The 22,701-nt window shown below is 48.5% G+C and overlaps 1 protein-coding gene across 1 annotated transcript in view; it reads right to left on the bottom strand.

The window, feature by feature from the left end:
- Nucleotides 1-832: 832 nt before the first annotated feature.
- Nucleotides 833-22,701, bottom strand: part of XXYLT1 (xyloside xylosyltransferase 1) — a 197,986-nt gene continuing 176,117 nt past the window's right edge. Inside the window, exon 5 of the mRNA XM_049105125.1 lies at nucleotides 833-1,114. Within this exon, the coding sequence (XP_048961082.1) occupies nucleotides 1,070-1,114 (45 nt within the window). The 3' untranslated portion in view covers nucleotides 833-1,069. The remainder of the gene's footprint in view (nucleotides 1,115-22,701) is intronic.

Below are 22,701 nucleotides of genomic sequence, written 5' to 3'. Positions count from 1 at the left end.
AGGCCTATCACCAAGCTTTTTTTTTTTTTTTTTTTTTTTTTAGCTTTTTTTTCCCCAGATGCTTTGGAGGATGAGTTCTGCTATAGACCGTGCTGCTGGTGGCCAGACATCTCACAGCCCCTCGTGTGATGCTCCTCCAGCAGGAGGATGGCACCTCCTTCCCCAGTAATGACAGGCATGGTCGCATGATTTATTTTGGCCACTGAGAAGCTCTAACACCCAGGATGTAGCTTGCCATCTCTGTTCCTTCTTCCGTAAGACCAGCAATGTCCCACACAGGGGCTTTATTCTCCACCCAGGTCATGGAGTAAAGACAAGGTGAAGCAGGGCCATACCAATCCTACAAATATACAGTGTAAGAAAGAAGTTTGGGTTATATTAAGTCTCTGAGGTTGGGGAAGAACTTGTTACCAAGTCATCCCCAGGACTATCCTGATGGGTACAATGATTTCTTTGAGGTGCTCCTCACGGAGCTAATGTTACTAACATAACCTAAAGTGATCCTCCAATTCAGTGGAACTTCACCTGATTTCTTTTGTTTGATGCACTAATGACATAAACAGGATTTTTTTTGTCATAAATAGGATTTTATTTCTGGAGATGACAGTTCTGAAATTCAGAGAGGTAAATGGTAAAATCACATGGTCTATGAATCCAAGAGTTGGGTCTTGAACGCGGGTGCCCTGACTCCCAGTCCAGTCTTCTACACCATAATCTCCCTCGTTTTAAATTCCTCAGTCTTTTTGGTGTGTTTTTAATGTTGTGTCATATTTATGAGATGAATTTGGAAAATGAGTTGTACTTTCGATCCACTTGTTTGTCGTCTCTATAAAGGAGGAAAGCAAATATGAACAGGATTCTTTCAAAAGAGGCTGGAGCAGCAGGTCAGTCCCTACCCAGAGAGATATAGGAAAAGTCCACAGAGGCTCCCTCTAGGCTGGCCAGCTGGCCAAGTTTAATCAGAGAATATCATTAAACCAGTGAGGGTAATGAGGGCCTTCGATCCAATGTGAGTCAGTGTGGACAAGCAACCGGCCGGTTATCAACGCTGGGCAGCTGTATAAACGGACTAGTGCATTCCTGCCAGAGCAGTGCTGTGGATGGCTGTGGAATCCTGTCAGGAAACAGAGGGAACAGGGGAGATAAAGGGCACCATTATGTGAGCCAGTTCCTAACAGTATCTTTTTTATTTTATTTTTATTTATTTATTTTAACAGTATCTTTTTAAATTATTAGTATTTAGAATGTTCTCTCAATATACTCTTCCCAACTGAAATATATAGTAGTTGCAGAAGAGAAATCTGGCCAACAGCACCACGACTGAACGGTCACACGTCGCTGTCCTCTATAATGGGACAGACAGACATCTCAGTGCTGCTCCTCTCGTGAGACGCCAGCGAAGTAAACGGTATCAACCATGTACTATTCTTTAAAAAAAAAAAAAAAAAAAAAAAAAACCATGTACTATTCCTGTTGAAAATGTTCAACATAAAACAAATCATGTGGAAATAAGCAGACACATTCAAATTCTCCAAAACAATTTGCCTAGACACCTCAAAAATGTCAGTGTCACGAAAGATGAAAACCCATGTTGAGGGGACTATTCCAAATAAAAAGAGACTGGAGAGCATGGCAGCTAAATGCGGTATATGATCCTTGGTTGTATTCTGATATTTTTAAAATCCAGCTATAATGGCCACTGGGAAAACTTGAATATGGATTATACACTTGACAATAGTTTTGTATCAATGTTAAATTTCCTCAAAATGATATGGTCATGTAGGAGAAGGTCCTCCTTGTAGACACAGTATAAAGGGGGAAGAATCATGATGTCTGTGACATACTCTCAAATGGTTAAACAAAATTGAGTGTGTGTGTGTACATATATACACTTTTTAATATATGTAAATGGGTATGTGTGTATGCAGAGAGAGAGAGACAAAGCAAAAATGGTAAAGCATTAAAAATTGGTGAATCTAGCTGAAGGGTATATAGGTATAGAAGAGTATAAATATACAGCATTAGACTCTTCTTGAAACTTTTCTATAGGATTGAAAATTTTATTTTATTTATTTTTTCTTATTATTATTTTTTGGATTGAAAATTTTAAAATAAAATGTTTTGGGGCAAAAAGCACCAATCACAGTAGTTATATATACTAAAAACAAAAGTAGTTATACATGCTATTAAAAAGTAGGTCGTATACACCTATATACACTGTGACTTGCATGTGCTTGGGTGCACAGACCTGAAACTAATGTTACTACCACTACCAGGTGTTTCCTCTCCTTGGGGCAGATACCTGAGGCGGAGGTAAATTTCTCTGGAATAAATTTTGAGCATTAAAGTATTTGCCACAAGCCTCGAGTTCTCTAGTAAATGACACAGGAAAAATTCATGTCTCCTTGTGTCTTATGAGACCTTCCCACCACGGACACGGAATTCTACTTGGGAGTAGGGAAGGATTAAGCCTAGAATTAGTCACAGACTTGGAGATTTTCCAAATCAATCACGAGCATGTCCCTCTTCCACCCCACTGCCCTCTTCTGGGAAGGGGTTTGTACAGATCCAGGAGCCTCCTGGGGGGGAAGAGCCCCGAAGCACCCCTTGACCCTTGCCTTTGAAGATCACATGATCAGAAGGTCAAGCTGAGATCCTGCAAGGACTCCAGGTAGATCCACCCCTCAGTCGGCTTGTAAGACTGCAGAGGAGCAGACCTCTCTCCTCGAGCAGAACCCTCCTCTCTTCAGTCCATACCAGGATCCTTCAGGCTAAGAATGCCGGAAAGTTCCTAGAGCATACCAGATGAGAAGACCTGAGTGGGGTGGGACTTCCCATGAATTTGCCGGCGGAGGAGGGGGGCAGGAGTGGAAAGGGGCGGGTGGCTGAAGCGATTGGTTTGGACATTACCAACACTAGTCACATTGCTCTTCCAAGCTGGTGAAGTCCATTTTGATGCAGCAGGGGTCAAGGCATCTTCAAAGTCAAAAAACCATTATCAACATTTTCCACGTCTGCAAAACATGCACCCAAACACGTCCAACTCCAGGATATGTGTTCACGTTCTCACTTCCCCTTTTCCTGGTCTACGTGGACCTCTACACTTTCTTCTCCGCAGGTGGATGCAGGCACAAGGGCTGGGGTTGAGCCAGCGCAAGACACAGGAAGGGGAAAACTCTGCCTTCAGTCCAGTGACTCGGCTTTTCCCTACCCCATTCCCTTCCCTGCCTTTACTTCCCAATGAAAGAATGCTAGGGCTCAACGCTGCACAGGAAGCTGTGATTCAAAAAAGCGTTTCTTTCCTGGCTTCAAATAAGAGTGAGCTCTCTTTCGCAAAGTGCTTAGAGAGTAAGGATGATTCATTTCACTGACTTGATTGGGTTTTGCACTAGGTGTCTGAGCCGGGAGACATGCTTTAAGCAAAATCACACATACCCAAAGTATGTCTGTATAATTCAGTTTCCTCTGGGAAAGCCGACGACTGCTACATGAAGTGGGTTTTTTTTTTTTTTGTTTTTAATTTCAAGGTGATGTATTTGGCACTCAGTAGCCTCGAGGTGAGAATTATACTTTCCACTCTGCCTTTTTAATTGTTGACTTTGTCATTATTGTGACCAATGTAAACCTATTTTAACGAAGAATTCGATCAACGGTCCATCCTAGACAGAGAAAATCACTGAATTTGACTCCCGGGAACCGTCTTTTGTTGCCAAGAACTCATCATGGGAAGAATATCAGCCAAAAGTAAAGTGCTATCGAATACCTTATCGGCTTGGTGGAAGGCCAGTAGCACGAGGGGCACCGGTGTCTCCTGCCTGCCGCTGACGTCGTGGTCTCCCCGTAAGACCAGGCGCGGTCCCTAGACAGAAATTCCACCCGCTGCGTGACGTCCTGCTGGAGCGTGGCTCGCCCCGGAGCCGCGGGATGGGGTCCACGGCCGGGCCCTCCGCTGCCAGCCCTGCCCCGGTTCCCTGGACGGCACCTGCGGGGCCTACGCCGCGGCCAGACTTGCTTTGTGGAGAGAAAAGCACCAGTAGGTCGCGGTGTCGACACCAGGAAGGTGCCCCGGTGTGAACAAGACTCATTTGCAGATAGACCACAACAAACGCTACATCCTTTCTTCTAGAGTGACGTGAAAAATGGCTCCATTAAAATACTGTATTTCACATTCTCGAAATAATTGAGCTTCCTGACAGGCATTCTTCTCAGAGCCGGGCAGGAAGCGTGGCTCAGCTGGGCTTTGGGGACACACGGAATCCTGAGGCCCACGCCAGCGGCAGGACGGACTTGGGCAAGACAGCGGCGGGGGCGCGGGCAGGGGCGGGCAGGGAGGAAAAGAGTGGGAAAAGCTGGACGAGAACTGATTGAAAGCCAAGGTCGTTGCTCAGATTCCGTCATTCCTTCCTGGAAAGAGCATTTTTTGTGCTTAACCTTGTGGCCCCAGATTTCCAGGATGTTGCTGGCTCTCTAGATCTCTCGGAGGCTTGCTTATTTACCAGGCTTCTAGGCCAGGGACAGAAGGATGTGAGAGGAAATTACTCAAATGGGACATAAAGAGAAGCCAAAGGCAAAGCAAGAGCTTTTAAAATGCTGCTCACACACGTTTCCCATGGGAATTAGAATCAATTAAACAGATGCCGTATTTTTATTGCCCACTACAGCATCAAAGTATATTGTATGAAGTTTCCAACTATTTTTTTTTTTTCCTACAAGAATGCTGCTTGGAGAATGCTCTAAATGACAAAGCAGAGAGAGAAAAACAAATTTAAGACTTCTGGAAAACTCAGGTTAACATTTTGCAAACCCATTTCTGAATATGCTCAAATGTAGGCAAAATCTTTCTTAAAGTCATCAAGAGCAAGAAGGCAAAGTGTCTTCAAGGAGCCTTTCACAGTCCTCTCCTACTCAATTTTGGCTTTATCAGATCGAGTCAGGCTGTATTTTAATGCAGCACTTTGTTATCACTCAGCACGTGGGCAGGGATCTGCGAACAGATGCATCTGAGAATAGCAATGGGCATGTTGTTTTGGCCACGGAAGCTGGAGAACCCCCAGAGTGTACTTAATAGAACTGAGGATGGGTGGGGTCTCAGCTCAAGAAGGGGTTGTCTGGTGAGAGGTCTTTCTGAAGAGAAGACCCAATCTCTGAAGATCTCCCCTGTGGACCAAAGGGCAGATTTGTGTTGTGTGGCCCCAGAGGACCAAGGCAGAACCAAAAGGGAAACAGGATTTGGTTCTTGCTACTGGGTACCTCAGGAAGTAGTGAAACCCCTGACCCTGGCGTATCAGTAACAAACACTAGATGGCCACTGCTGGAAAGCTGTAGAGGGGGCTCTTGTGTTGTGTGATGCCAGAACCAGATTAGAGAGTCTACAGGGCAATAAAAGAATATTTTCCCCTGGAAGGAAGTTTTCTGGTATCAGCATTTTGAGTTCCCAGCAAGGGCTCATTCTGAAAAGGTCAGAGCACATAAGCAAGGTGACCTCCTAAAGATGGAGACTTATCTGTTCTTATGCTCTTCTCTGGAGATTAGCACAACGTTTAATCAGTGAATGGATGGAATGAATGAATATTGATCTGCCCTGTAAGGAAGATGGTGAGGTATGTGATGCAAGCAGAGTAGTGGGGAAAGGCTAGATAAGTACGTTGGGGCAAGATTAAGAAGGACATTAGATGCCAGACAGAAGAACTTGCACTTAATATGGCAAGCTAGCACACATGTAGCCAAAACCTAGGAAATGGTTAGCTCATGCTCCCAAGTATCCCCAACTCACACATCACCTATCTTTTTGCTCACATCCCAAGTCCCCCTCATCTCACACTCTAAACTTCCCAAGGTCCCACTCCAAATATCTTCTAGCTCCAGATAGCTGTGAAGCATTTCTATGGAGTCTTTTCAAGATCTAATCCTTGCTAGAACCAACTGATCAACAGCATTGATCAGCTCACACAATCTCTCCAAGACTGTGACAAAAACAGCAAACATCAGCAAAGACTGATGTTCCCCTTCTACAGTAGAGCTGCTGCCAAAGCAGTATCTTTGTGAGAGGCTGTGTTTCCCAGTCTCTCTTTCATCTAGGAGGGGACTAGGGGATTTAATTTTCACAAATAAGACAATAAAACCAATATGTCTCACTTCTGTGTCTTTAAGTTTAAGAAGTAGGTGTGTCTTCTCCATGGTCTCTTTAATCATCAACCAGATGCGTGGAGAGGCCCTGAGTTCAACCTTAGAAAGAGCCTGGGAGGCTGTCACAGATGCCTCATTGAATTCTGCCATCAATGGGAAATAAATGTTGATTGGGTTAAGCCACTGAAAATTTGAGGTTGTTTATCAAGTTAGATTATCCCAACTCATAGACACCCAGTTGGACTCATATAGAGCCCCCAGTGGACTTAGGATCAAGGATCAAGGAGCACCTAGAAGTGCCTGGCACTAAGACAGAACTCAATAAAAACTTGGCAGATACATAAATCAAAATTCTCCGGGTCCTCAACACTTTGATAGAGTCTCTAACTGACTCATCCATTCCCCTCTGATAGATACAGCCTCAAATTAGATCCTAACTTTAGAGAAGGGCATTGAGGGAGGGCAAGCGTAAATGGGCACAGATACAGGAATCTGAGGCACAAAAATTTCCGAAGACAATTTTGTGATGGTTTTTGGTCCTTCCTGGAACACTCTCTCTTTGCCAACATTTTGAGCTGCCTCACTGACCTCATGGCTGCCAGCTGCAAAGCCCATTTCATTCCACATTTAGTGATACCCTCCTCATGCCAAGTACTGAGGGTACAATAACTAAGACATGGCTCCCCAAGGAGCATGTAGATGAGAGGGGTGCATAAGCCTAATGCTCTAGAGAGACTGAGTACTGCTGAGTCATGCTGAGGAACTGGAAATAGTACTACTCCTATCCTAGGAACAAGAAGCCAGCCAAACTCCAAGATTATAACTTTTCCTAAACCCATCAAAGAGCTGAGGTTTCAAGGCAACAAAGTAGCCTGAAATCTAAGAAAACACAGAATCTTCAGAGAAGAGACAATATGGTCATTGGTTCTTCTGTGACAGGGTGTGGGAAGAAGACATACCAGGTATAAGAAGAATTCAGCTACAATTTTAAATAAATCACTGGAGCTTGAGTGTGGGCTAGCTTGGGAGACGTCGAGACAATCAAAACCACAGACATAAGAGGAATTCACACAAATTCACAAACTCTTCAAGAATCTCTACCAGGTGGTCTCAAGAAAGATGGGGTGGGGGTAGGGGACAGGTGAAACAACAGGAGAAAGTTTCCTCACTGCTGCAGTCATGAAGGTAGGAGCAGCTCTGTCCAGAACCTTTTACCCTGTGGCCTTAAGCCACCAAGGGAAGGGCAAATCCTGTCACCCCAGGGAACCCATTGTAACTGGGGAAAGAGTACAAGATGAAAACCTCTGCTTCTGAGGAGGGGCAGGAAACCAACTAGGGTCCAGATGATTAGAGGTCTTCTGCCCCCATGGGAGGAGAACAGGAAACTCTCTTTAGCACAGGAACAGTCTGAAATACATGGCAGGGTTTGGCTGCCACAGCAGGGAGGGACAAGATTACTGAGAAAGCTCAAATGCCAAAATCAAGGGGCACATCAAAACTGCTTAAGACTGAGGCTGGATCAGAACAATAAAAAAAAACCCTGCCCCTACCCCCAGCAGGCTACTCAAGCCGAGAGACACTGAATCACCAGAAACAGCAGTCTGCTGCTGAGGGGCGAGCAAGAGCATGAAGAAAGAAACTCTCTGAGGTACACAGGAAAGGCCCAGAGCTGAGGATGGAGCAGGAACGTTGAGAAAAACACTTACCCTAAGCACAAAGTAAAGCTAGAGAAATTTGAAGCTACTAGTGCACTAAAGGTAACCATGGCAACAGTAAGACCCAAAACCAGTTTAGCTAACTAGATTAATTTCAAACCCTACACATGAAGCCTAGCAGAAAAAAAGGTATGCCCGTTTCCTGGAATAAATATTATCTAGCTTCATATTTATTGTCCTGCACAGGATGTCCAGCCTTTAATCAAAGATTATGAAACCCCTGGAAGAAAGCAATAAAAAACAACTGTCAAGAAACAAAGCAATCAACAGTTTCCAAGATTACTCAGATGTTGGATCTAATAGACAAGGGATTTAAAATAGCTACAACTGATAAGTTAGAGAGTCTAATGGAAAGAGTGAACAATATGCATTAAAAAAATGGGGGAATTTCAGCAGAGAGATGGATATCTAAGGAAGAATCAGTTAGAAATGCTATAAATAAACAGCATTGTGACGGAGATGGAGAATGTCTTTGATAGCTCATCGATAGAATAGACACAGCCAAGGAATGAATCAGTGAACTTGAATATAGGTCACTAGAAATTACCCAGACTGAAAGAGAAACAGAAAAAAAAGGACAAAGAGGAATGAATGCATCTAAGAGCTATGTGACTATATCAGATGATCCCTTACATGAGTAATAGGCATCTCAGAAGGAGAAGGGAAAAATTATAGGGCAGGAAAAATATTTGAGAAGACAGCCAAAAAGAATTCTAAAAATAATGAAATACATTAAGCCACACATCCAAAAATCCTCAGGAACCTCAAGCGGAACAAGTATGAGCCTTCCAACACCGAAACTTATCCAGTCTTATAATGCAGGTCAGCTGGTAATGAATTCTCCCAGCTTTTGTTTAGCTTAAAAAGCCTTTCTGAATGTGTCATTTTAAGATGCCCCCCCCATTGTCTTCTGGCTTACATAGTTTCTTGTGAGTGACCCGCTGTAATTCTTATCTTTGTTCATCTGTATTTAATATCTCTTTTTTTCTTGCCTCCTTCAATATTTCCTCTTTATCTTTGGTTTTCAGTAGCAGGAAGTAGGGATGAAGAGTGTACTGAATTTTTTCCCACCAGTGCCTTACATTACAAATGCCATACATTCATTAAATATTATCTCCCAAACAACAGAGAAGTTGACAACAACATACAGATAGAGTCAGTAATGCATTCACGGGCATAGCACGCAGCAAGAATCAGGAGTGTGTGTGTGTAGGTATCTCAATTCTCAATTAGTACTCAAATCTGTTCTGAAAACACAGATGATCAAATCAAAGGATATATGTGTTTCCATCACCTATATAGAGTGAGGAGGGTAATAAGACAATCACAGTGCGCTGAGAAATATATTCAATTGAGAAATCAATAAAGGATCCTCCTGCTGGTATCACTGGGCATGTGGTGTGGTTATCCAAATTCAAGTAAGCAGTACGAAGATCTTCAGCGAGCTGCAAGTCACCCACGTCTTATTTATGGTCTGATTTGCTCAAAGTACAGGAGAGTATGTGATACTAAATATTAAATACTAGGAACGATTAAGCTGGCGTAAGGCAATGTTTCTTCTAAGGTTATGCTTTTTAGCCATCCCAAGTATCTAAGAACAGGAATGATTTCTGCCAGCTGACTAGAATGATTAAAAGGAAGGTTTTTTTTTTAAGATTTTATTTATTTATTCATGATAGACACACAGAGAGAAAGAGAGAGGCAGAGACACAGGCAGAGGGAGAAGCAGGCTCCACGCAGGAAGCCCGATGTGGGACTCGATTCTGGGTCTCCAGGATCAGGCCCTGGGCTGAAGGCGGCGCTAAACCGCTGAGCCACCCAGGAATCCCCCCCCCCCTCTTTTTTTTTTTTTATATGGATCTCATTCTTGTCATAACAGATTGGATCCAGGATGGCTTGGTTTCAGAGCACCTCACATTCTTCTTTTAAGTCTTTCCATCCCTTGATAGTCTGTTTCCTTTGGAACTGGAGATCATCAGGAACACCAAATTCTCATGGTTATAGATGATCAAGTCTCAAAGGTAGTGTGCAGGTAAGGGACACCAAAGACTTCTCCTCTGCCTGTTTTAATTTCAGGTCAGTGGACATCACATGTGTCATGGAGAGACGGGCTAGGAGAAGGGCGTTAATACCAACCCATTACATTTTAACACATCAACTTTATAGGTCAGTGCTTCCTGCAGTTCAGTAAAAATATACCCAAAAAAAGGGGGGTGGGGTGGCAAAGGGCATGAGAAGTCCACAGAAAAATAAAAACAAATGACTAATAAATACATGAAAAGATTTTCAACCTCACTCCTAAACAAGGGAGAATAAGTTTAAAGAACCCAACAGCATTTTTTACTTTTCTGATTGGCAAGGATGAGAAAGTCTGGTGTTCCCCAGTGTTGACAAAGGTAGGGGGGAAATAGACCCTAGAGTCAGAAACTCTTAGTGGGAGTTTGAACTGATACGGTCTTTTGAGACAGCAATTCGATGTATATCACAATCATTAAACCAAATTGCCATTTGACTTACTGATTTCACTCTTAGCTTCCAATGAATCTGTAGAGTCAGAGATTCATGGAAATAGCTATAAATACCTATGAATGCATGTACTGTGGGTATTCACTGCACATAGAAATCTGTAGAATCTCTTTCCAGATTGCCAGAACGGCAATAAAAGGAGAGCCCAGCCCTTTCGGAACCTCTGAACCCCCAGCCCCGCTGCACCAGCCCTGGGTGAAGGGTGACATGGAGCTTTGGTGAAAAGCTCTCTCCAAGATGGCAGGAGGAGGCCAAAAAGAGACTCTGGATGCTGGAGATTCGCTTCTTTGAAAGGTGGCCCCATCAGGGCGCAACAGGAAAGACAGCAGCAAAGGGTGATACGACTTCAGGGCAGAGCAAAAGATTATTTAACCAAATGGCCTCTAGCTAATAAGAAATCCCACCTTCTAACCAAGCAGATTTTCTTTGAGGAACCAAACGGAAATGCAGAAGCTTTGCCAACTTCCTCTCCTGCCTATTTTGGGAAGGGACAGGAGAGGACATGAGAACTTTGACAAGTGCCTTGGGATGCTCTGAAACTTAAGTCAGCACTGAAAACCTCAAGAACCCAAAGGCAGTCTCTCCACAACTGATCAATTCCCACAGCTAAAGTCTCAAGTTGTAGCTTTGATTAAACAAAAGTTTTAGCCTCAGGGAACGTTAGTTTCCAATAATTGCTAAAAAGTTCTTTCCATTGTTTTAAATAAGATCATGTTAACTTCTTTTCCAGCTAAACGGTAATTTTTCACTCCAAATTAAAAAAAAAAAAAAAGACCTTTTGGGAGATCTGTACTTATAAACTAAATATTAGGCATCTCCAACATCTCATGATCTCACCTGGAGACCAAATGAGTCAGGAAATGAAACAAATTAGTCTCCTGATGAGAATAACAGGTACCCTTCCGGCCTTCGGCATGTAACTACACACACAAACCAGCTAGGGAGGAACTGGCTAGCTGCGTAGATGAGCAGCAAATTATCGACTGGACCAGATTCCTATCGTTTGATGATGTCTTTTCCTCTCATTTTCTGTCTTGCATAGGCCCAAGCTTGACATTGTACACGAACTCACCGCCTGACGTGACTCTTTACTTTCCTCTAATAAGTCCCAATTGATTTCTTACGCAGGAGAAAATCCAACACTGTTAAGTTCCACGAAGCTGGATATTGCTAGCAGCAAGAGACTAGCAGGGTAGCTGAGGACGTGGGTTTTGGAAGCAGACAGGCCTGGGTTCGGGTTCTGCTTCTGCCATGAATTAGCTTCTGTGGTTTTGGAAAAATTATTTCACCTCTTCGAGTCTCGGTCACTTCATTTGTTAAAACGAGCAATAGCCGCCTTGCAGGTGTCTAATCATAACGGCTTGAATTAAGTGAAGTCATGCAGCTTGAAGCAATCACCAAAGCTTCTGGAATGTAATAAGGGCTCCGCCTGTGTCAGCTGACGGTGCAATCCAAGGAAGATCCTGACCATTCCTAGGGGAGGTGCTTCTGCCTCTGTAAAGTCGAGCAGCCATACCAGATGGTCTGCAAAAGTCCCTCAGACCTGACACCTGAGAGGTTAACTGTTGAGTCCCTTTCGGGATTAATTAACCAGATGGTCATCGTTCCCTCGTCCAGATTTTCGTGGTAGTGAGTTTCCGCTGGAACAGTTAGCGTCTGGCTGTGAGAACCCTGAGGACCTGCCCTCTCATTGGAACTGACCTGCAGATACAGTGAGTTCCGCACCAGAGGTGGCATCCGAAGGGAGGCTGGAATGGGATGCGAAGCTTGCGGGGAATGGGATGGAGAAGATCCGAACGTTACCAGGAGTCAAACATAAAGTTCGGGGCAGCCCGGGGGGGCTCGGCGGTTTAGTGCCACTTTGGGCCCAGGGCATGACGCCCGGGGGCCCGGGATCGAGTCCCACATCAGGCCCCCTGCAGGGAGCCTGCTTCTCCCTCTGCCTGTGTCTCTGCCTCTCTCTCTCTCTCTCTCATGAATAAATAAATAAAATTAAAAAAAACCACCAACAACAAAGTTTGGGCTTACTTCCATCTCAAAGCTCCTGTCATTCCAAGAAATAGGAAGTCACATGCTTTCAACTCTTGGAGGATCAGTGTGCTGTTAGGAGCACGGTCACCTAGAAGAGCCGTGAGTCGGGATGTACCTATTTGCTCACCCAGGCTAAGGAAACATTTCCGCCCACCAAAGCCAAATCTGAGCCTTACAGGCAGGAAGGGGGTGACCAGGTCAGCTGCTTTCCCAAAAGAACCACTGCCTCTTGCTGGGGCCCCAGCTGTGTCCCCCCGGAGATCAGAAGGGAATGCTGGGCCAGGCCTGGGGCACGGCGAGAAGCCTGCAGCCGAGCGTGGCAGCTGAGAGATGCGGGGGTGGGGGGAGTGGGGGACCTGAGAGTCTCATCTACCAAGGTGCTTCCCTCTCCCTGGAGACCCCCGACATCCTCAGGGGGAAGAAGCCCAGGAAGGCCTCGCTCGCCAGCACCCAGTCCCCAGCTCTGGCACCCAGCACCCAGTCCCCAGCACCCAGTCCCCAGCTCCGGTCTCCCTTTTCCTTCTGCACTGAGGCCTCGGGGAACCCCTCGGCACCCCGGGTTTGGTACCCTGCCCGGGCTGCTCTGTCAGCGTCTCCTGGCTCTCACCCCCACCCCGCCCAAGCACTTTGCAAGATGCCCGTGCTGACTGTCACGGCAAGTGCCGGCCGGCGTTGCCGTCCTCCTGCTGACGGGCCCGGGCACGGAGGTGACGGGCTCAGGGCGGCACAGCGTTCTCAGGCTGGTGGCGGCGTCTTGAACACTGGGCAGAAAGAGCGGAGCCAGTGCTGCCCTCGGGATCGGCAATGCTGGATCCACCCCTGTTCACCGGGTCATCTTAGACACGTCCCTCGATGTCTCCGGGCCTCGGATTCTCTAACTGTTAAGGGGTGGCAGTGGAGCCCGAGGGTTGAGAGGGGTCGAAGACGTGCGGAGGCCGGGACGGCGCGGGGCACAGGTGTCCTGGGCACCTCCCGGCGGCCGCTCCCGACCCTCGGCCGCCCAGCTCGGCGCAGACCGTGGGGACAGAGGGGCGGCCTCCGTGGCCTGTCCTGCCGTCGCTCCTGCACTTGTCCCCGCTGCCTTCCTCAGCGTCGCTGGGCTCGCCGGGCATCCAGCTCCCAAGGCCGGGCCGCTGCGGCCCGTTGACCAGTGCGGACTGGCCGGGGCTGCGCTGGGCCGCAGCGGAGAGGGACCGGGGGCGGGCCGGGCCCGGGGCTCAGAGCAGCCGCGCGCTGAGCGCGGGCACCGTCACTTCTGCTGCGGGGCCCTCAGGTCCTGGGGGAGCGGAATCTGGAATCCGGGCCGGGCCCCCACGGGGTCTGGTCGGGGCCGTGGAAACGCCGGGCTCCAGGACGTAAGGGCAGGACCCGGAAGGGCAGCTGCCCGGGGTGGGGCAGGGAGGCCTCTGGGGTCCCAGTAGCTTCGAGGACCTCCCTGCGTCTCCGCTCCTGGGCTCCCGATCCTGGTCGGCGACCCGGTGCCAGGGGACGCAAGAGGCCTGCAGGCCCTGGAGCTTTCGCATCTCACCCCGCCCGGCCCGTCCCCGCCCCCCACGCCATCCCCAGGGGCTCGGAGCAGCTCCAGGCCGCTCCCTCCTCCCACAGCGCAGGCAGGCAAGTGCGGAGGCCTGGGCCCCCCGCTAGCAGATCCCAATGCGGAGAGGCAGGAGGGTTTCCCTTTGAAGCCCCTTCTCCGGGGTCTCTGGGTCTCTGGGACTGTGGCCCTTCGTCCCCGACCCAGCTGGGGACATGCATCTGGCAGAGTCAGGGGCGCTCGCGGCAGAGGCTGCTCTCTGCTCTGTCGATCTACGGTCGGACCCAAGCCTGGCATCTCCGGCATCCGGAGTCCAAACCTCAAAAGCACCGTCCCGGGCCCTCGGTCGCCAGCCCGCAGCCAACAAGCCATCCCGGGGGGCCAGGGGAATTGCGGGCACGCAGGATTCCGGCACCCGTGTACTCAATTTGAATTCTGAATAAAAATTTCTCAGGTATAAATGGACCAGTATTTTTTTTTTCCAATTAATGTAAGTGCTACCGTAGCACAAATTTATGTAACAGTGTTAGAGCTCCGGGAGGCCCGGGGGTGGGGGGCTCAGTCGGTGGAGCGTCTGCCTCCGGCTCGGGTCATGACCTCAGGGTCCTGGGATCGAGCCCCGCGTCGGGCTCCCTGCTCGGCACAGTCTGCTCCTCCGTCTTCCTCTCCTCCCTGCTCACGTCTCTCTCTCTCTCTCAATCCCCCTGTCTCTCAAATAAACAAATAAAATCTTAAAAAAAAAAAAAAAAGGTTAGAGCTCCGCGTAGCTTTTTGTAAGTCCACAATAAATTGTTACAAGGAAGATCTACAATCACGAGGGGGTGGTCCCCAAACTGGAGACCGTGGGGGACCCTACGCTGGGACGCGCTGCCCCACGCACTCAATTCCCGGGTTCCCGTGCAGAGAACAGCGCTTGCTGGGAAACTGCACGTCCCGCCTGACTGCACCCAGCTCCGCCGCCTGCCTTCCCATCGCTCCCTCCCTTCTGCTTGCCCAGCCCCGAGAGTCCCCCGCCTCCCGCCCGGGGGCGGCCCGACCTGCGCCCAAGGGACCCACCGTGGCGCCGGTGAGTCGGCCCAGGGTGTCTGGGTGGAGTCAGCAAATCAGGGAGGACTCTGAAGATTGTTGACCGACGCCCTCTTCGAAAGGGGGAGACACTGTGAGCACGGGGAGCGCGCAGCTCGGTCTGCTCCAAGTGGGTGGAACGGGGGCTTCCACCTGCCCGTCCTGTCCCCAGCCCACCACGGGGCACTGCAGGTCTCACCGTCCTCGGGCCCCGGCTAGCCTACGGTAGGCCTCCGAGCCGCCGGGCAGGGACAGGCGCGCCCGTGCAGCGTCGCGCTCACCCTGTGCCTGTCCCAGAGCAGCGGGGGTGACCCTGCGGCTGCACCAGCCCGCGTGCTGCCGTCCTCACCGGCCTTCAGGCCCCGCGTCCGCGCCTCCCTGGCCTCCCGCCACGCTTACCAGGAGGCCTTCGGCCTGCCCCAGCCGTGTTCTATGTTGGGCACCACCCGGCGCAACCCCGCGGAGGAGAGAAGGGGAGCCCGAGGGAATGGCCGGCAGCCGGGAGAGTCTGTCCGGCCCCGCAGACCCCACAGGCTCTCAGGGGCCGAGCCGGAGCCGGAGCCGCTGCCCCGAGAGCCCAGGGGACGCTCTGGGGCCAGAGGACTCTGCGGGGCCCGCGTGCGCCCCTCTGAGCCCCAAGGGGGCCTGGCGAGGCCGTGGAGGGACAGCGCGGCCGGAAAGGTCGGGGAGGCCCCAGGCCAAGGTCCCGCTGGACGCCTCCTCTCACGCTTTCCTCACCTTCCCTCCCTCCCTTTCCACAAATCCTCCCTGGTCTATTTTCTCATCTGCCTTCTGGTTTCCTAGCCTCATCAATCATCTAGTCTGTTTGTTTCAACTCCAACTAAAACCTTTTTTTTTTTTTTAAAGATTTTATTTATTTATTCCTGAGAGACGCAGAGAGAGGCAGAGACACAGGCAGAGGGAGAAGCAGGCTCCATGCGGGGAGCCCGATATGCGACTCGATTCCGGGACCCCGGGGTTACACCCTGGGCCGAAGGCAGATGCCCAACCACTGAGCCCCCAGGTGCCCCTAAAACCTTTCTTTATCCCCTTTTCTCTCTGGACTTCCATCTCTATTTGCGTGCCTGTGTTGAAAACGGAACGGGTAATGCATGGCCCCAAATCGAAGCAGAGGCCTTCTGTAGTTTCTTCTTGTCCTTCGAGGTGACCTGTGGCGTATGTGTTTGTATCTGGACTGACTTCTGGTCTAGGAGGATCTTTCTATTCTCCAACTATTCGTAGTATTTACTTATTCACCAAAATAACATATTCATTTGAGTAATGGTTAAGCATCAGGCACTTAGAGGCTAGTGACACAGAGAGGATGACCTCCTAGTCCTTGTCCTCAGAGAGGAACCTGCCTGGCAAAGGAGAATGGCAAATATGCAAGTACATTTAGATAGACTTTCGCTTACTAGTATATTTTAGTGAGCACACGCTGTGTGACAATGACTGGCACAGGTGTCGGGGTCGGTCATGGCGAAAAACGGCGAAACAGTACAGTAATTTAAAAAAGTACTGACAATATATACCCACTGTTGCAGGCGAGCTTCTCCAAGCAAGCTGACCCTGAGATGGAGTTTCCTGTACAGGATGTTTACTAGGAAGTAACCTTGGGATTAATATCTGCAGAAAGTGGGGGAGACCCCCCCAGTTAGAGAGAGGGAGAAGCCCAGCTACAAAACAAACCCAACCATGGCACTGGTCAACCCCAAGGGAACTGGAGCTGGTGACCCCCATGCCAGAGCTATGCTGTTTGGGGTCCAAATGACGAGGCCATAAAACTCGTGGCCCGATCAGTCCCTGAATGCTGGCCGCCTCTGGAAGATGGTGACCTTGGATAAGGTGGCTCTTTGCAGCTGACGACAATTCCTACAGAGGCCGAGAGTTGAGGGCTGTCAGCAGAGAGCGCTCCCAGCAGCTGGGGCAACGGTGCTTCCTTGAAGGCAGAATTGTGTGTGTGCCCCCGTGTCCATCACACACCACGGGGAAGGAAGAGAGTGGAGACGGACCGCTCCTGTGCGCCAATTTCCATCTTTGCATTTCTTCTTGGACTAACATAGACTGAGCTTCCAAGAGCTCTCACGTCTAGTGGGGCCACGTAACTAGGTCTTCGCATCAGTGGACAAGTCCTTGCAGGCTTGTCTTAGGAGCTTCCCACTAACTTCTTCATGATCTTCCTTCCCTCGATGCCAACCAGATGCCGTAATCCAGTGAAGTGTCTGTGGGACCCAGGAAATTTGACAACAATCCCCTACCCCTGGACAAGCAGAGCAGGACTGATTCCATTTTGTGCTGCCCCCGCCACCTCCCGTATGACCCCCACATGACCTGCTTATTGCTTAAGGCGCTGCCCCACCCTAGTTGAGCCGCTGGGCACACTCTAATCGGAAATCGGCTCATAACAATGTAACCCTGCTTTGTGCCCCCCAAAACTGTGCGCCGATTCTGACCAAAGTAATAGGCCAGCTCAAGTGGATCCTATAGGGTAAGGTAAGGGGTAATTCAATCAGCCGCCTGCGTGTGGACCGACATGACTGTGCAACTTTCTGCGTATCCCATGGGCCACTGGCCCCTATAAAGCTGCTACGCCTCTTAGTCTCGGGGTCCAAGTCCCTGCTCCGCTGTGTCGGGTACACTTGGGCCCAAGCTCGAGCCTTGTGTGTTTGCATCGGTGTCGGCTCCTTGGTGGTTTCTCGGATTCGCGATCTTGGGCACAACAGTGTCTTGTGTCCTGACACATGCCTGAGCCACACAATGAAAGGATCCTGGGTCCCTAAGTGGTTGCATGGAGCAGAGCTCTCCCTCCTCCACCCCACCTCTCAGTCAATGGTTGTCCCAGGACATGAGAAAGAACAAACTTTAATATTTTTAAAGATTTTATTTATTTATTTATTCATAAGAGACAGAGAGAGAGAGAGAGAGAGAGGCAGAGACACAGGCAGAGGGAGAAGCAGGCTCCATGCAGGGAGCCCGACGTGGGACTCGATCCCAGGTCTCCAGGGTCACACCCTGGGCCAAAGGTGGTGCTAAACCACTGAGCCACCTGGGCTGCCCCAAACTTTAATTTTGTATTGACTTATATTATGTTCACTCAGATCTGGATGCTGTTTGTTTCACCAATTAGCCTTCCTTGATTAACACAAGTTTCTTGAAGTGAGGCACTCCCGTAACAAAAGCTAAAATACGATGCCATGCCGTAGTGGAGGAAGAAGGAAAGAGTTGTAGCAGGTAGGTAACTGGAGATCCATGTTGTGCTGAGACAAAACATTCAATAAAAACTGTTGCCTATGGGGGCCCCTGGGTGGCTCAGTGGTTGAGTGTCTACCTTTGGCTCAGATCATGATTCCCGGGTCCTGGGAGCCTGCTTCTCCCCCTGCCTTTGTCTCTGCCTCTCTCTCTCTCTCTCTCTCTCTCTGTCTCTTATGAATAAGTAAATAAACTCTTTAAAAAAAACACACACAAAACTGTTGCCTATGATAACTTGGAAGTCAAAAACACAGGCTTTAGAAAAAGAGGATGGAAATTAATGCTGCGTCTTGGTTGTTATTGGCTGCATTCAACAAGATAGCACAAGAAAAAGACGAGCTCAGGAAAGAACTCACCAGTTTGCAAGACGAAAGGAAATGAAATAGAATCAGAAATTCAGGCCCTTGCAGCAGTGGAGAAAAAGTGTCTCTTCCAATGAATGTGTCCATTAACTTGATGGGGGAGTCCCTTCATACACATATATCAAGCCATCAGGTTGCATACTTTAACTATATTACAATTTTATTTGTCAATGGTATATTGATAATGCGATTAAAAATCCTTCCTTGGGACGCCCGGGTGGCTCAGCAGTTTAGCGCCGCTTCAGCCCAGGGTGTGATCCTGGGGTCCCGGGAACGAGTCCCGCGTCGGGCTCCCTGCATGGAGCCTGCTTCTCCCTCTGCCTGTGTCTCTGCCTCTCTCTCGGTGTCTCTCGTGAATAAATAAATAAAATCTTAAAAAAAAAATCCTCCTTTAGGAAACCATCTTTCCCTTTGGCATGTCCTTCTACCTCTTCCGATAAAATTAATCCCACTGTGTTAGTGGGTGCTGGAGCTAACTGCTATAACAAACAGTCCCAAACCTCCAGGGTTTAATGCATTGAAGGTTTTATTCTCAGACACTGTCCAATGCCTGATTTTAAAAACAAATGTCAGCAGTGTAGACCCAGTGAATCTCCTCAGCCGAACACAGTGAACCAGCAAAAATCAATCCGTAGGCTGTACCTTCCTACCAAAGCCTGACAGCCTCAGGGTAACCACCATTAAGCTGAGAAATAAGGGCATGAGGCAGCAAATAAAAACAAGGCAGTTGAGAATTGTGACTTGCAGAATGAGGGGGGGGGGGGTTCCTTTACTGGCACATGGAATGGCCTAGAGGCAAACAGAATAGAAAGCTCCTCAGTTTTTGAGAGAATCCTATTGCCAAAGAAGCCGGGAGCCTGGACATAAAAGACCTTTGCCTACTCTAAGGCATGTGAAGATCCTAAATTTTGAGCTAGATACAGAGTGGGTGGGACTTTGCTCACGCTCTCAGGGGGAAGGATGAATGAATGGGAGGAGCTGCCAGTAGGTGCCTGGGGGAGAAACTGGCGATGCTCTCCCATGCTGGTGCGCGCTGGTGGAAAACAATATGCATTGCAGCAAAGTGCTACGGACGGACGGGTGGCTTAACAACAGAATGCATCTTCTCACGGTTCTGGAGACTAGATGGCCAAGATCCAGGTGTCAGCAGGGTTACTGGGGACCCTCAGCTGGGTCCTCACGTGGCCTTCCTCTGTGCACGGTGCAGCCCTCGTGTCGGGGTGGCCAAATGTCCTCTTCTCCAAAGGACTCCAGTCTGATTGCATTATAGTCTATTCTAACGGCTTCATTTTAACTTTGTGTGTGTGCGCGTGTGTGTGTCTGCGTGTGGCATAACTGACACATAGCACCATATTAATATCAGGTATGCAGCATGATTCAAGATTTGTATATGTTGCAAAATGGTCCCCATATAAGTCTAGCTAACATCTGTCAACATATATAATTACAGAATTTTAAAAAAGATTTTGTGTATTTATTTGAGAGTGAGAGACAGAGAAAGAGACACACAAGCAGGGAGAGGGGCAGAGGGTGAAGCAGACCCCCCTGCTGAGCCAGGAGCCCAGCATGGGGCTCGATCCCAGGACCCCGGGATCATGACCTGAGCTGAAGGCAGATGCTTAACCGATGAGCCACCCGGGCCCCCTCATTACAGAATTTTTGTCTCGTGATGAGGACTTTTGAGATTTATTCTCTTGGCAACTTTCAAATATGCAATATGGTATTATTGACGGCAGTCACCCTGCTGTCCATGACATCCCCAGGCTTCATTTGCCTTTATAACTGGAAGTTTGTACCTTCTTACTCTTTTCACCCATTTTGCCCGCTCCCTGCTCCCTGACTCGGGCAACCAGGAATGTGGTCTCTGCACGTATGAACTTGGGTTTTTTTGGTGTTGTTTTATTTATTTGTTTGTTTAGCTTCCACGTACAACTGAGACCATATAGTGTTTGTCTTTGTCTGACTTATTTCACTTAGCATCATGCCCTCAAGGTCCATCTACGTTGTTGCAAATGGCAAAATTTCATTTTTTTTTTTTATGGCTGAACAGTATTCCACGATATATCACGTATGTCTGTGCACGTGTATATATGTCTGCACCTGTGAACGTCTGCACGTTCCTTGTCCATTCAGCCATCGGTGGGCACCCCGATGGATGAATGGACATAGCCTGGTTGCTGTAAACAATGCTGCAGCATACATGGGGGAGCAGGCTCCTTTTCAAGCTGGTGTTTTTGTTCGATTTGGACAAATACCCAGTATTGCTGGGATTACTGGATCATGTAGTATTTCTGTTTTTCATATCTTGAAGAACCCTCCATATTGCTTTCCACAGCGGCTGGGCCAGTTTACATTCCCACCAACCGTGGGCGAAGGTTCCTTTTTCTCCACATCTCACCCACACTTGTTCTTGTCTTTTTTTTTTTTTTGTTCTTGTCTTTTTGATGCTCGCCATTCTGACTTGTGTGAGGTGACATTATTAGGGTGTTGATTTGCATTTTCCCCAATGATGAATGATGTGGAACACCTCGCCGTGTGTCTGTTGGCCATCTGTATGTCTTCTCTGGAAAAACATCTGATCAAGTCGTCTACTCATTTTTTTTATTCTTTATTTTTTTGGTTGACATATACTGTATTATCAGTTTCAGGGGCAGAATTGGCATTATACCCTCTAGTTCCATCCATGTTATTGCAAATGGTAAGATCTCACTCTTTTTGATGGCTCAACAATATTCTTTATATATGAACACCACACCTTCTTGATCCATTCATCTGTTGATGGACATCCGGGCTCTTTCCACAGTCTGGCTATTGTGGACACTGCCGGTGTGAACATTGCGGTGCAGGTGCCCCTTTGAATCACTGTTTTTGTATACTTTGGATACATCCCTAGGAGCGCAGTTGCTGGGTCATAGGGTAGCTCTATTTTTAACTGTTTGAGGAAACTCCATACTGTTTTCCAGAGCGGCTCCACCCAATTATAATCAGATTATTTGTGGGGTTTTTTATTTGATGTTGAGAATAGTGCTAGGGAAACTGGACCACTTTCTTGCAACATACAGAAAAAATAAACTCAAAATGGATTAAGGACCTAAATGTGAGACCTGAAACCATAAAACTCCCAGGAAAAAATAGAGGCGGTAAGCCCTTTGACATGGGCCGTGGGAACATTTTTCTAGATACGGCTCCCGAGGCAAGGGAAACAAAAGCAAAAATAAACTATTAGGACTATACCAAAGTAAAAAGTGAAGAAAACCATGAACAAAACAAAAAGGCAACCTGGTGAACGGGGGAAGTTTTTGTAAATGATACATCTGACCAGGGGTTAATATCCAAAATACAGTTTAAATGCTTTTAACTGCATATGTAATTGTGAATTCCTCGCATCCAGGGAAGCTTGCTGTCCCTTTCTGGTTTGGCTTCAAAGGCTGATGCTATAGAGGAGGCCCATCCGGCCCGGGTACGCAGCCTGGGGTTGAGACGTGCCCCAGGGATTAGCTGCAGGGGTCAAGGGCAGTTTCCTCAAGCAATTTCAGTCAAGTATGCTTTCCATAAACGGAAATCTTTATCATTTTAGCACCAATACGTACGTAAACACACATTACAAATGTTTGCCTTCTCAAAAAAAAAAAAAAAAAAAAAAAAAAAACCAAACCACTTAACGGAGGGCGTGATACGGAGCAGGACTGAAGGGGAGTCAGTGCTCTGACGCCTCGTGCCTGGGACGTGTCGGGGCGGCGGGCACGGCGGCCACTCCCGGGGCTCGGGAGTCAGATCCTCCGGGGCCTGCGGAGGTCACTGCAGCTCTCCGGGCATCAGTTTCCCCGCTGATGCACGGACGCGGTGGAGGCAGCGGCATCACCCGCTCGGAAGCGGATGGGCAGGGGGGCACCCGGGGGCTCAGCGTGGAGCGCCCGCCTTGGGCCCAGGGCGTGACCCCGGGTCCCGGGATCGAGCCCCCATCAGGCTCCCTGCATGGAGCCTGTGTCTCCCTCTGCCTGGGTCTCTGCCTCCCTCTCTCTCTGGGTCTCTCATGAATCAATAAATAGAAACTTAAAAAAAAAAAAGAAGCGGGTGAGCGTGACAGTCGATC

This window comes from Canis lupus, chromosome 33 (genome assembly GCF_003254725.2).
Source record: "Canis lupus dingo isolate Sandy chromosome 33, ASM325472v2, whole genome shotgun sequence".
NCBI classification, from domain to species: domain Eukaryota; kingdom Metazoa; phylum Chordata; class Mammalia; order Carnivora; family Canidae; genus Canis; species Canis lupus.
Note: the sequence above shows the minus strand (reverse complement) of the source record. Positions and strands in the feature narration are given on the sequence as shown.